This window comes from Heptranchias perlo, chromosome 39, assembly GCF_035084215.1.
Source record: "Heptranchias perlo isolate sHepPer1 chromosome 39, sHepPer1.hap1, whole genome shotgun sequence".
NCBI classification, from domain to species: Eukaryota; Metazoa; Chordata; class Chondrichthyes; order Hexanchiformes; family Hexanchidae; genus Heptranchias; species Heptranchias perlo.
Window position 1 is genome coordinate 5144580 of NC_090363.1, and position 14417 is coordinate 5158996.

At 53.1% G+C, this 14417-nt stretch overlaps 1 protein-coding gene across 1 annotated transcript in view; it reads right to left on the reverse strand.

Moving 5' to 3' along the window:
- Nucleotides 1-14417, reverse strand: part of LOC137304897 (suppressor APC domain-containing protein 2-like) — a 41065-nt gene that overhangs the window by 1150 nt on the left and 25498 nt on the right. The window contains exons 2-5 of the mRNA XM_067973689.1: nucleotides 8723-8856; nucleotides 4485-4631; nucleotides 2227-2328; nucleotides 846-956 (exon numbers count right to left, since the gene is read on the reverse strand). Of these exons, the coding sequence (XP_067829790.1) occupies nucleotides 846-956; nucleotides 2227-2328; nucleotides 4485-4631; nucleotides 8723-8856 (494 nt within the window). The remainder of the gene's footprint in view (nucleotides 1-845; nucleotides 957-2226; nucleotides 2329-4484; nucleotides 4632-8722; nucleotides 8857-14417) is intronic.

The window sequence follows — 14417 nt, forward strand, 5'->3', positions numbered from 1 at the left end:
GGTCAGTCTTTCGGGTGAGACGCTGAACCGAGGCCCCCGTCTGCCCTCTCATAAAAGATCCACTATTTCGAAGAAGAGCAGAGGAGTTCTCCCGGGTGTCCTGGCCAATATTTTTCCTCAACTACCATCACTTAAAAAAAAAACACCAGATTATCTGGTTATTTTTCTGGCCGCATGTATTTAGGAAAATTGGGTGGGGAGGAACACACGTCTGTTAGGGATCCCATCCGATTTTCCCATATTTGTTACTCCCAGGCAATCTAATAGCCCCAGGAATAGGAAAATCTGCCCCATCATATGGATGGTTGGAAACTGAAAGCCCAACATGGGGATATGGGGATCTGATTGAATGACGGAGCAGGCTCGAGGGGCCGCATGGCCTACTCCTGCTCCTATTTTTCATAACACTTCCAACCAGCAAGAGAGTTAAACTGTTGGAGCCACAGTTTGTGTTCGAACGGGACCATTTCGGCTGCCTGGGCCCTAAGCTCTGGAATTCCCTCCCTAAACCTCTCCGCCTCTCTCTCTCCTCCTTTAAGACGCTCCTTAAAATCTACCTCTTTGACCGAGCTTTTGGTCGCCTGCCCTAATATCTCCTCATGTGGCTCAGTGTCAAAGTTTTGTCCGATATTCGCTCCTGTGAAGCGTCTTGGGGACGTCTTGCTATGTTAAAGGAGCTGTATAAATGCAAGTTGTTGTTGTCTGCTATATGGGAAGCTGAGATAGTCCGGGAGCAAGAGCAGGAGAGGGAAGCAGCTCGGGTTGACTTCCACAGCCTCCCCTGCGATCCCATCCCCAAATTCCAGGAGCGAGTAAGTGTCCCTTTAAACACCGGCGGGCCGTACCTTGGTTAGGAGGCGGTTCTGTTCTTTCAGTGTGCTGATTGGCTGCCGCTGGAAACCCATCACCTTCAGGGGGGAACCAAACCCATTGAGGGGGTGGTGAGCAAACAGCATCTGCAAACAAAGTGAGGGGGGGTGCAAAGGGGAGGGAGGAGGCAGGGGTTAGAAGCTGGTGCAAGGCTCAGAATCCAAAACGCGTGCTTGCTTGAGGGACACTCCCAGGAATGCTGCACCGTGAGCGACGCGATGGGAATTCTGGACCTGGGAATGTGCCCATTGCATGGTGACCTCTGATTGTGGGTCATTGGTAACTGGAGACCAGCAAAACTGGAGGGCCGATACTTGGGGTTTTTAGTGGGGACCCTTTCGCTCGCTGCATGGAAGCAGGGATAACAGTCTACAGCAATAAGAACAGGAGAAGGAGCAGCTCGGTCAACATCCCATAACCAGCCCCAGCCAAACAGAGGCCCTGATACACTCTGGGCAGCAGGAAGGTCACAGATGTGTGGAGTGAGGGAGAGGCTGGGGCTCCTCCCCCTCCCCAGATGTGTGTGGAAGCCATGGGCTCCTCCCCTCCCCCAGATGTGTACAGTAAGGCAGGGGGGCTCCTCCTCTCACCCAGATGTGTACAGTGAGGCTGGGGACTCCTCCCCGTCCCTTCAGATGTGTAGAGTGAGGCTGGGGGCTCCTTCCCCTCCCGCAGATGTGTACATTGAGGTCGGGGGGCTCCACCCTTTCTCCCAGATGTGTACAGTGAGGCTGGGGACTCCTCCCCTTCCCCCTGATGTGTACAGTGAGGCTGGGGGCTCCTTCCCCCAGATGTGTACAGTGAGGCTGGGGGCTCCTCCCTGTCCCTTCAGATGTGTACAGTGAGGCTGGGGGTTCCTCCCCTTCCCCCAGATGTGTACAGTGAGGCCGGGGGCTCCTTCCCTCCCCCAGATGTGTACAGTGAGGCCGGGGGCTCCTCCCCTTCCCCCAGGTGTGTACAGTGAGGCTGGGGGCTCCTCCCCTTCCCCCAGATGTGTACAGTGAGGCCGGGGGCTCCTTCCCTCCCCCAGATGTGTACAGTGAGGCCGGGGGCTCCTCCCCTTCCCCCAGGTATGTACAGTGAGGCCGGGGGCTCCTCCCCCTCCCCCAGATGTGTACAGTGAGGCCGGGGGCTCCTCCCCCTCCCCCAGATGTGTACAGTGAGGCCGGGGGCTCCTCCCCCTCCCCCAGATGTGTACAGTGAGGCTGGGGGCTCCTTTCCCTTACAGTGGGCACAGTAAGCATGAGGTTCCTCACCCGTGGCTGCATGCAATCACATCGAAACTGGGTGCTCTTGATCCCGCCCCCCCCCCTCAAACCCCATGTTGGTAAATGACCATTTGTGACAGAGACGGACCTTTCCAGAGGAGGAAATGAGGTCACTGAGGCAGCAGTTCACTTCCTGGATCTTAGCCAATAGAAGACAGGCTCGGTTCTGGTGAGGATCAGTAAGGTAATCCTGGAACAAGAGGAGAGCAGTGTGAGAAACGAGTGGGTGGGGAAAGTGCTGGTGGGAAACACTGCCACCTGCATCACCCCTACACCTTGGGCCTAGGGCTCCATGCGGGGGCTCCCAGCCCCTGCAGAACACCCAGCAGCAGTTCCGGCGATGAGCAAGTGGCGGGCAAGGAACCATCCCAATGGGGGACGGGCAACTTGGGACTCGAGTCGCTGGTTTCTCTGATGTATTAGGTGGAACTCTGTCTCCCAAAGGGCTGTCGATCACTGCCTCTGACACCCTTGGCACAGCCGGATGGCAGGAATACTGAGGCAGCAACTTGGTCGTTAATATGACATCGTAAGGTCGTTATTACAACATCATAAGGTTGTTATGACATTATAATGTTGTTATTATGACACCATAAGGTTGTTATTATGACATCATAAGATCATTATGACATCATATGGCTGTTATTATGACATCATAAGATCATTATGACATCATACGGCTGTTATTATGACAGCATAAGGTTGTTATTATGACAGCATAAGATTGTTAATGTGACATCATAACATCGATAATATGACATCGTTGGTTACATGTGCTGCCCACAATGACCGGAAATGTCGGTGTGGGGGGTGGGGAAAGAGGCGGGGCCCTGATGTGATTAGAAATTCAGGCCCAGAATCGACAACAAGATTGCTGGGTGTTTTTTTCCAAGTGGACACAGTATGAAATTCTCACTGCCCCGTGATACACTGATCTCAAATCCCAATGACGGCAATGAGTTGGTATTTTTGTATCTTCATGCTCTTCCCTTGGAGGACAGTACGATGTAGTGGCAGGATTCACAGGCTGGTTAACAGTCTGACAGGCCATGATGTGAATGCTCCTTCCTCGGCCGTAACTGTCTTTATACCATCCCATTGGGCGGTTAGTCCTATACGGCGGGAGGGATTTATGGGCTCCCACAGCCCATACAACGAGAGGAGGGAGACACACACACCGGGCATGAGTATCCCGCTGGATGTCAGCCCAAAATTCAGAGCCGGAGCTCCGGTCTCCGCGACTGTCTGGAGCTCCGGTCTCCGCTCACCGGGACAGTCTAGAGCTCCGGTCTCCGCTCACCGGGACAGTCTGGAGCTCCGGTCTCCGCTCACCGGGACAGCCTGGAGCCCCGGTCTCCGCTCACCGGGACAGTCTGGAGCCCCGGTCTCCGCTCACCGGGACAGTCTGGAGCTCCGGTCTCCGGGACAGTCTGGAGCTCCGGTCTCCGCTCTCCGGGACAGTCTGGAGCTCCGGTCTCTGCTCTCTGGGACTGTCTGGAGCTCCGGTCTCCGCTCACCAGGACAGTCTGGAGCTCCGGTCTCTGCTCTCTGGAGCTCCGGTCTCCGCTCTCCGGGACAGTCTGGAGCTCCGGTCTCCGCTCTCCAGGACAGTCTGGAGCTCCGGTCTCCGCTCTCCGGGACAGTCTGGAGCTCCGGTCTCCGCTCTCCGGGACAGTCTGGAGCTCCGGTCTCTGCTCTCTGGGACTGTCTGGAGCTCCGGTCTCCGCTCACCAGGACAGTCTGGAGCTCCGGTCTCCGCTCTCCGGGACAGTCTGGAGCTCCGGTCTCTGCTCTCTGGGACTGTCTGGAGCTCCGGTCTCCGCTCACCAGGACAGTCTGGAGCTCCGGTCTCTGCTCTCTGGAGCTCCGGTCTCCGCTCTCCGGGACAGTCTGGAGCTCCGGTCTCCGCTCTCCAGGACAGTCTGGAACTCCGGTCTCCGCTCTCCGGGACAGTCTGGAGCTCCGGTCTCCGCTCTCCGGGACAGTCTGGAGCTCCGGTCTCTGCTCTCTGGGACTGTCTGGAGCTCCGGTCTCCGCTCACCAGGACAGTCTGGAGCTCCGGTCTCCGCTCTCCGGGACAGTCTGGAGCTCCGGTCTCCGCTCTCCGGGACAGTCTGGAGCTCCGGTCTCTGAAGTAGGGATTTGAACCCTGCACCTTCTGACTCAGAGGCACGAATGTTAACCACTGAGCCAAAGGCTGGTTCCACTAATAGTGACTGAAGCCAAGCGACTAGGCACTGCATGAAATGGTACAGAGGCAGCTGGAGTGGGGTAGAGGGCGGAGGGGAGAGGCTTCCCTCTGTCCAGCTGTCAGGCGGCACTAGCTATGCCCATCCCATAACTCACCTTGTTTCCGAAGCCCTGCCTGATGTGCTTCTGTCTCTGGTGCACGCCGTGGATCTGCTGGTGGTACCAGTCCCGTGCCCGCTCCACCATCTCCAGCCCGTGCAGGAGGGCATCGCGCTCTCTCTCCAGCTCTTTCATCTGCTTCAACTGGGAGGAGACAAAGGAAAAGAAAAGCACTGAATAATTCAGGCAGCTACCCCTGATGTGGAGAACGTGGGGCTGATTTATCCAGGCACGGAGCCTCGCCCACCGGGAGCACATATCAGGAGAATGAACGGGGAGTGTGCCTGCTGTCGCCTGATATACAGTCCCACCAGGAAGTCAGCCCTTATAAGCAAACATGGCATGTTATGTTGTAATTTCTTCTATTTATGAATGAAGAGGCTCCCAAGAGCTAAATGAATGATACAGAAAGAAAGAACTTGCAATTATATCACAACCTCAGGATGTCCCAAAGTGCTTTACAGCCAATGAAGTTTAAACAAGGGTTAGATTATGAGGAGAGATTACATAAACTAGGCTTGAATTCCCTGGAATAAAGGGGTGATTTGACTGAGGTTTTTAGGATTTTTGAAAGGAATTGAGAGGGTAGATAGAGAGAAATTATTTCCTCTGGTGGGGGAGTCTAGGACAAGGGGGCATTATCTCAAAATCAGAGCCAGGCCATTGGGGAGAGACGTTAGGAAGCATTTCTTCACACAAAGGGCGGTGGAAGTGTGGAACTCACTCCCATAAAAAGCTCAATTAATAATTTTAAATCTGAGATTGATAGATTTTTGCAAGCCAAGGGTATTAAGGGATTTGGAGCCAAGGTGGGTGGATGGAGTTAGGATACAGATCAACCATGATCCCACTGAATGGCAGAACAGGCTCGAGGGGCTGAATGGCCTACTGCCGTTCCTATGAAGTATTTTTTGAAATGTCGTCACGGGGGCAAGCCGCCAGTCCGGATTCGAAGCGGGTACTGAGCTTTTAATGATCAGCGGGCGCTAAGGGTAGAAAACTGGGAATGGCACTAAAGTCGTCGGGGGAATTGCAATGACCGGTTTACTGACCCATTTAACGCCAGCATCCAGGGGCCTTCACAGTGGAACATAAACTGCATGGGGGTCTTACACGAAGACGCTGCCAGGCAAGGATATGCCTCTTTTCGGAGATCACCTGCAATTGTCTCTGTAACTGCACTATAACCTTAGCCACCTGAGGGCGACAGTCCCGTACAGTGGAAGAAAGCTGGCACATCTGCAGCAGATGTGACGATCACCAATTGAGGGAAAAGGTGCGGGTTTCAATATAATTCACTACTTATCCAGTTCCCAACGTCGTTCTTGCCTCCGTAAGTGTTAAGGTTCAGCCGCTGGATGTCAAAACTGCTGAATGAGGCAGAGTTTCCCCCTCAGTGCCTAGCTGGAGGAACTCAGTGACAACACTTCAAAAGTACTTCATTGGCCATAAAGCGCTTTGGGACATCCTGAGGTTGTGAAAGGCGCTATATAAATGCAAGTTCTTACTTTCTTTTCCACGTCTCTCCTTGCTCACTCTGTGGTGTCAGCCACGGCTCAGTGGGTAGCGCCCTCGGCTCTGAGTCAGAAGGTCTTGGTTGTAGTCCCACTCCAGAGACTCGAGCACGTAATCCAGGCTGACACACTCCCTGAGGGAGCGCTGCACTGTCGGAGGCGTCGTCTTTCAGATGAGATGTTAAACTGAGGCCCCCCGTCTACCCTCCCAGGTAAATGGAAAAGAACCCATAGAATTATTCGAAGAAGAGCAGGGGGAGTTCCCCCTGGTGTCCTGGTCAACATTTATCCCTCAACCAAAAATCACTAAAACAGATCATTTGGTCATTATCACGTTGCTGTTTGTGGGATCTTGCTGTGCGCAAATTGGCTGCCACGATTCCTACATTACAACAGTGACTACGCTTCAAAAAGTACTTCATTGGCTGTAAAGCAGCCTGAGGTCATGAAACCGCTATATAAATTCAGGTTCGTTCATTCGTTCTTTCTTAGTGATCAGGAGTAGGAACCCCGGCTGATTTTCTCCCTCCCATGTCTGGGTGTGAGGGGAATGGAAATCTGGAACTCTCTCCTCCAAAAAGGCTGCGAATGCGGAATGATTTGAAATTTCAATACTGAGGTCGATAGATTTTTGTTAGGCAAGGTTATTAAGGGTTACGGAACCAAGGTGGGAAGACGGAGTTAAGATACAGATAGCCATGATCTAGTAGAATGGTGGAACGGGCTCGAGGGGCTGAATGGCCTGAACCTGTTCCTGTCTTCATATCTTTGTTTCACACTGACCACAGATTGAACCAGGAGCCTTCCTGGTCTTTATAGCTCAGTCCCACTGGGTAAGACCCAGGTGTATTCTGGCCCCCTCACCTGGGCTGAGTGTTGGTCCGTTCAGTCCATCGTTCCAAGTCCATCATTTCAGAATGATATCGGGGCTTAGAGGGTTGGATTATGAGGACGGGTTGCGTAAACTTGGCTTTGAATTCCCTTGAGTTTAGAAGATTGAGGGGGTGACCTGATCAAGGTGTTTAAAATGTCAAAAGGATTCGATAAGGTAAATAGAGAGAAACTATTTCCTCTGGTGGGGAAATCATGAACGAGGGGGACACAATCTTAAAATTAGAGCTGAGCCATTTAGGACAGATGTCAGGAAGCACTTTTTCACAGAAAGGGTAGTAGAAATCTGGAACTCTTCCCCCCCCCCCCTGCCAAAAGGCTGTGGATGCTGGGGGTCCACTGCAGTTTTCAAGACTGAGATTGATAGTTCTTTGTTATGTAGGGATATCAAGGGATATGGAGATAAGGTGGGTAAATGGTCACAGGTGCAGATCAGCCATGATCTAATTGAATGGCGGAACAGGCTCGAGGGGCTGAATGGCCTCCTCCTGTTCTTATGTCCCCAAGCCCCAACACACACACACACAAAAAAATCAGGGCCAAGTGCCAGTCAACCAATTGCCAGCTCTGGAAGCTTTTAAACAAACTTAAATATTAATTGCAATGCTTTGGGGTTCTGACATACTGAGCATGGCTCTCGTCTCCATGGCAACCTTCATCCTAATGATCTCTGTAAATCTGAGGCCTCCCAAATCCCACAGGCCGAGCTTGTGTCGGTGACAAATTGCTGTTGCTCTTTTATCTTTGAATCAGTTCCTTGCTTTGTTTGGGAATCGTTCGGTTCTGTTGAGATTCTGATAATGTCCTTGCGTTGCACCTGTCACCGAGTCTCTGGCCCTGCTCCCACCGGACTCAATTAGACTCGGCATGACGAACTGGAATGAATGGTCCTGCTCACGGGACGCCCCGTCCAGAATTCCCTTCTGGCATCGCATGCAGACACCGCGCCCCGTTTACGAGTGGGCTCCAGAGGCCTGGAGGGATTTGGTGGGCTGTCACCGCAGGGAGGTCCTGTTGTCACTGGAGTTCTCTGCCTTGGGCCGTTTCCAATCCGTGTTCACACTGTTCAATGATTTCATTAACCCTTCACTGGCACAGGCCTGCTACAGTGTGAGGAACATGGTCTCAGGGTTCCAGGTGGGGGTTCAGGAGATGGAGGAAAGCTCAAGAGAGATGGGGGGGGGGCCTTAGGATAACAGGGGGAAAGCAGGGTGACACGGGGAGAGCAGGGTGACACGGGGAGAGCAGGGTGACACGGGGAGAGCAGGGTGACACGGGGAGAGCAGGGTGACGGGGGGAGAGCAGGGTGACGGGGGGAGAGCAGGGCGACGGGGGGAGAGCTGGGCGACGCGGGGAAGAGCAGGGCGACGGGGGGAGAGCAGGGCGACGGGGGGAGAGCAGGGCGACGGGGGCAGAGCAGGGCGACGGGGGCAGAGCAGGGCGACGGGGGGAGAGCAGGGCGACGGGGGGAGAGCAGGGCGACGGGGGGAGAGCAGGGCGACGGGGGGAGAGCAGGGCGACGGGGGGAGAGCTGGGCGACGGGGGGAGAGCAGGGCGACGGGGGGAGAGCAGGGCGACGGGGGGAGAGCAGGGCGACGCGGGGAGAGCAGGGCGACGCGGGGAGAGCAGGGCGACGCGGGGAGAGCAGGGCGACGCAGGGAGAGCAGGGCAATGGGGGGACAGCGAGTTAACGTGGGAAGAGCAGAGTAACGGGGGAGAGCAGGGGGGAGCAGGGTGGCGGGGGGAGAGCAGGGTCCCGATTTGCTCTCCGTTAATCCGGTACAGTCGACCCCTCCCCCCCACCCAGGGATCTGGCTCAGTCGGACTTACCGCGTCGTAATCGATGCCGTTGGTTATCGTGTGGCGTCTGGGTTCATTGCGTCCCCGGCTGCTCCTGTGCTGGGCCGCCCGGGCGATGGAAGTGGTGATGCTCTGGGAGCGGCCAATTCCCGTCACCTCCCGGTCTGCCTCGGAAGGGAAAAGCGGTGGTTAAAGGGGAGAAGGGAACGGCTGTGACTGAAATCACTGGGTGAGCCGCCAGCTTCTTACAAACACCAAGAAATGGCTAAGAGAGGCCACAGCAAGATCTCTGCGCTCCTCCAATTCTGGCCTCTTGCGCATCCTCAGTTTTCATCGCTGCACCATTGGCGGCCGTGCCTTCAGCTGCCTGGGCCCTAAGCTCTGGAACTCCCTCCCTAAACCTCTCCACCTCTCTCTCCTCCTTTAAGACACTCCTTAAAACCTACTTCTTTGACCAAGCTTTTGGTCACCTGCCCTAATATCTCATGTGGCTCGGTGTCAAACTGTGTCTGATAATCGTTCCTGTGCAGCACCTTGGGGACGTTTTACTATGCTAAAGCAACTATATAAATGCAAGTTAGTGTTATCTCAATCCATATGTGGCTCAGTGGTAGCACTCTTGCCTCTGAGTCAGAGGGTCGTGGGGTCAAAATCTAAAAGGACACTCCCAGTGCAGCGCTGAGGGAGCCTATCCCTAACACCACCAATCCCATTCCTGATATCTATCCATCTGTTCACTCATTAGGTTTCTTGTGTGAGTTTTGTGCTCAAACTGATGACCGATGTTATTCCCGAGAAAGATTAGGTACAAAGTAAAGCTCCATCATCTGCACTGTCCCCTCAAACGCTCGCAGGTCAGGTACTGCATGGGTTAGATACAGAGTAAAGCTCCCTCTTCAGTGTGTCCCATCAAACACTCCCAGGACTGATACCAGTAGAGACAGTTCTGTTCTGAGTCCGTGCCCACTGCCCATTGTGTTGAGATGGCCTTAAACTCATGACATATTGAACCACTACAGCCAGCAGAAAGAGAGAGGGGCCTTTTATTCCATCAGACTGACCATCTGACCCTCCATCCAGCTCCCCTTTGAACAGATTAATTGATTCAACTGCTTTTGAGGCATCGTTACCTCTACCCATTAGGAGACTTGATATCTGTCCTGATCGCAATTCTTATTAAAGCGTGTGTCAATTTTCAGTTCACCGTACTTTTTTCAGCCAGATATGATCAGTGACGCAAATCGTGTGACAGGCGATGTCATTCGCTTACTCTGAAATGATCTGCAGTGAGGGGCAGTGCCCCTTTATTTGCTTCTTTTCCTCCCGTTCAACGAGAGCAACTATTAAAATGTGGGATGGTGCCACTTTAAATGTGACGAGGCGGCCAGCTGATTGGCAGCTGCACATTTCCTTTCCTAATCCCACTGATGGAAGAGTTCGGCCTCGTCTGCTCCCTGGGGACAGATCCACAGCTGATGGGCACAAGTGACAGCACTCTGCTCGACCCCAGATCCTGCCTCAATCAAAAAGCCCTGTCAGCGTGGCAGTCTCTGTAAACGGGATGGGAGGTGGTGATGGTGCTCAGTCACAAACCCTTGTCAATCTTTTCAACTTTACTGTGATGAAGAAAATCGTTCTGGGACTGGATGGTGCAGTGGGTCAGACACTGTCCTCTTCCCCTCTGGGACTGGGTGGTGCAGTGGGTCAGACACTGTCCTTTCCCCCTCTGGGACTGGGTGGTGCAGTGGGTCAGACACTGTCCTTTTCCCCTCTGGGACTGGGTGGTGCAGTGGGTCAGACACTGTCCTTTCCCCCTCTGGGACTGGGTGGTACAGTGGGTCACACACTGTCCTTTCCCCCTCTGGGACTGGGTGGTACAGTGGGTCAGGCACTGTCCTTTCCCCCTCTGGGACTGGGTGGTACAGTGGGTCAGACACTGTCCTCTCCCCCTCTGGGACTGGGTGGTGCAGTGGGTCAGACACTGTCCTTTCCCCCTCTGGCACTGGGTGGTGCAGTGGGTCAGACACTGTCCTTTCCCCCTCTGGCACTGGGTGGTACAGTGGGTCAGACACTGTCCTTTCCCCCTCTGGGACTGGGTGGTGCAGTGGGTCAGACACTGTCCTTTTCCCCTCTGGGACTGGGTGGTGCAGTGGGTCAGACACTGTCCTTTCCCCCTCTGGGACTGGGTGGTACAGTGGGTCACACACTGTCCTTTCCCCCTCTGGGACTGGGTGGTACAGTGGGTCAGGCACTGTCCTTTCCCCCTCTGGGACTGGGTGGTACAGTGGGTCAGACACTGTCCTCTCCCCCTCTGGGACTGGGTGGTGCAGTGGGTCAGACACTGTCCTTTCCCCCTCTGGCACTGGGTGGTGCAGTGGGTCAGACACTGTCCTTTCCCCCTCTGGCACTGGGTGGTACAGTGGGTCAGACACTGTCCTTTCCCCCTCTGGCACTGGGTGGTGCAGTGGGTCAGACTCTGTATTTCAGCCTGGACTGGGTTTGAATCCTGTCTAGATACGAACAATGTGCCAAGGTGCGGAGGTAGTTAAATTTCTCCATCTGTCGCTTGTGTTCTTTCCGTGTGCAATGGGAGGTTGTGGATCAGGCTGCCTCAATCAAAACTCACTCCGATTAAACATTTGGAAAAACCACAAGTCGAGGATAACAAATAACAGACAGATGTGAAATGTGATTGAGGGACGGAAAGCAGCCATGGGCAGCTGGGACTGGCTGCAGCTGATTAAACATGGGCTGAAATGAGAGCCTGCAGACCGTGGGTTGTCCCATCAGAAAGCCCTCGACCCCTGGCCCCTCAGCATCTGGGACACGGGGCAGAAACTTGGTGAAAAATAAAATGTTGATGATTGCAACAAAAAGTGAAAAATACAATTCAGTCACATGGCAAAGATCCGCTCCCCACCCTGTCCCTGAGCGATTAACACTCCGAAAACCCCAACCCAGTCCCTGAATGATTAACCCTCCGATTACCCCCAACCCAGTCTCTTAATGATTAACCCTCCGATTATCCCCCACCCTGTCCCTGAGCGATTAACACTCCGAAAACCTCAACCCAGTCTCTTAACGATTAACCCTCCGATTACCCCAACCCAGTCCCTGAGCGATTAACCCTCGGATTACCCCCAACCCAGTCCCTGAATGATTAACCCTCCGATTATCCCCAACCCAGTCCCTGAGCGATTAACCCTCGGATTACCCCCAACCCAGTCCCTGAATGATTAACCCTCCGATTACCCCCAACCCTGTCCCTGAGTGATTAACCCTCCGATTACCTCCAACCCAGTCTCTTAACAATTAACCCTCCGATTATCCCCAACCCAGTCCCTGAGCGATTAACCCTTCGATTACCCCAACCCAGTCTCTTAACAATTAACCCTCGGATTACCCCCAACCCAGTCCCTGAATGATTAACCCTCCGATTACCCTCAACCCTGTCCCTGAGCGATTAACCCTTCGATTACCCCAACCCAGTCTCTTAACAATTAACCCTCCGATTACCCCCAACCCATCTACTGAATGATTAACCCTCCGATTACCCCAACCCCATCTCTGAGCGATTAACCCTCCGATTACCTCCACCCACAAGGATTAACCCTTGAGCCACCTGCACCAATGAGAATAATTAATCCTGTCAGCCACCTATCCCCTCCAGGTAGCATTGACTCTTTACGATATTATTGAAAAGAATTCCTGTGATTGAGCGTTGCGATCGCTAACGATATTGATATCCTGTATGAAAATAACGGTGTCCCTTACAAGATGTGTTATTTCAACCATCACACCTGTACGTGCCTGAAATGTGGAGGTTTTTTTTTAACTGTTTTAGTTTTATGAAATCAAATTAACAATCTCAAAAAGAGGTAGATGGGAGATAGATATAAATTATTTTATATGTGTGTGTGTGTGGGTATATTCCATCTCATGGAATACACACACACAAGATGATTCAGCCAAGAGAAGTAGAAATGTTTCACTAACAGCTCCGTCTTCCGGGACCCGGAAAGACTGGAAGAAAATTGCACAGGGGAAAATCACAGACACTCTCTGGCATGTTTCAGCGAGCTTGGGTCAATCTGCCTTTGATCATATTTACAAACACACACACACACACACACACACATGCAGACGGCCCCTCTGGTGAGCGGCTGGGAGAATGCTGAGGATTCGGGCCAGCCCCGACCATCCTTGTATCACGGGCAACGGATGCAACAGGGGAACGCGGAAGGTCGGTGTGAGTCTAATAAAACCTGTGCTGGCTTCTGCGTAAGTACGTTGTGCACAAACCCTCTGAACCGGACAACAACAACTTGCATTCATACAGTGCCTTTAACATAGTAAAATGTCCCCAAGGCTCTTCACGGGAGCGATTATCAGACAAAATTTGACACCGAGACACATAAGGATTTATTCAGCCCTCCCTCACCTTGGCTAAATGGTCTTTCTTCACATGCGAACCTGGACAGCGAACGTCAACAGGGATAATTGACCATGGCAGGATGCTCAACAGAACCTCATCTCAAATCCATGAATGGGAGTTTCCGGAAACGACACTCAACCAGGAGTGGCAGCCCGAGCTCATGTCATCCTTCTGTAGCCCAAGGTCACTAAGGGCAACTGGGCCCCATCCATCGCCTCAATTGAGAGCAGCGAACTCGGCAAAGGTCGGGGGTGGGGGGGTCAACCCTGGGAGCGTCCGGCTCTGTGAGGCCGCAGCATCACGTCGAGCCGCGAGTTTACCAACCGAACCTCCGAGAAAGCTGGAGCAGGTTTTATTATACGGCCTGTCCCGAGGGAGTGCCAATTTAAGCCAGGGCCAGGATTTGATGACAGCCCAGGAAAAGACCCGACAACAGTCAATTATATTCAATCATTGCTGCTCTCACAAGGCTCCCTGACCCATCGGGCGGATCAATCACTTTTCAATCAATAACTGTCATCACTCATCGATTCAGCAGAGAACAGAAAAGTTTCCCTTGGTCGTCGGGATTTCACCAGGACAAATACTCACCCGAACCGTTCTCCCCAGCTCTGCTCGCCAATCACCCGCTTCCCCAATGCAGGGTAATTAAAAAAAAGATAGAAAGACTTCATGGAATGATACATCGCAGAAGGAGGCCATTCGGCCCATCCTGCCTGTGCCGGCTCTTTGAAAGAGCTATCCAATTAGTCCCACCCCCCTGCATTTTTCCCCCATAGCCCTGCACATTTCTCCTTTTCAAGTATTTACCCAGTTCCCTTTTGAAAGTTATTATTGAATGTGTTTCCACCACCCTTTCAGGCAGCGCATTCCAGATCATAACAACTCCCTGCGCAAAAAAAGTTCTCCTCATCTTTTCTCCTCCCCATTTATATAATGCCTTTCACGGCCTCAGGACATCCCCTTTTGAAGTGTGGTCACTGTTGTAATGTAGGAAACGCAGCAGCCAATTTGCGCACAGCAGGATCCCACAAACAACAACGAGCAGATAATCTGTTTCAGTGACGTTGGTTGAGGGAGAAATATTGGTCAGGACACTGGGGAGAACTCCCCTGCTGTTTTTCGAAAGAGTGGCCGTGGGATCTTTTACCTCCACCATGAGAGGACAGACGGGGCCTCGGCTTAACGTCTCATCCGCAAGACAGCACCTCCGACAGTGCAGCACTCCCCTCAGTACCGCACTGGGAGCGTCAGCCTGGATTATGCGTTCATGCCTCTGGAGCGGGGACT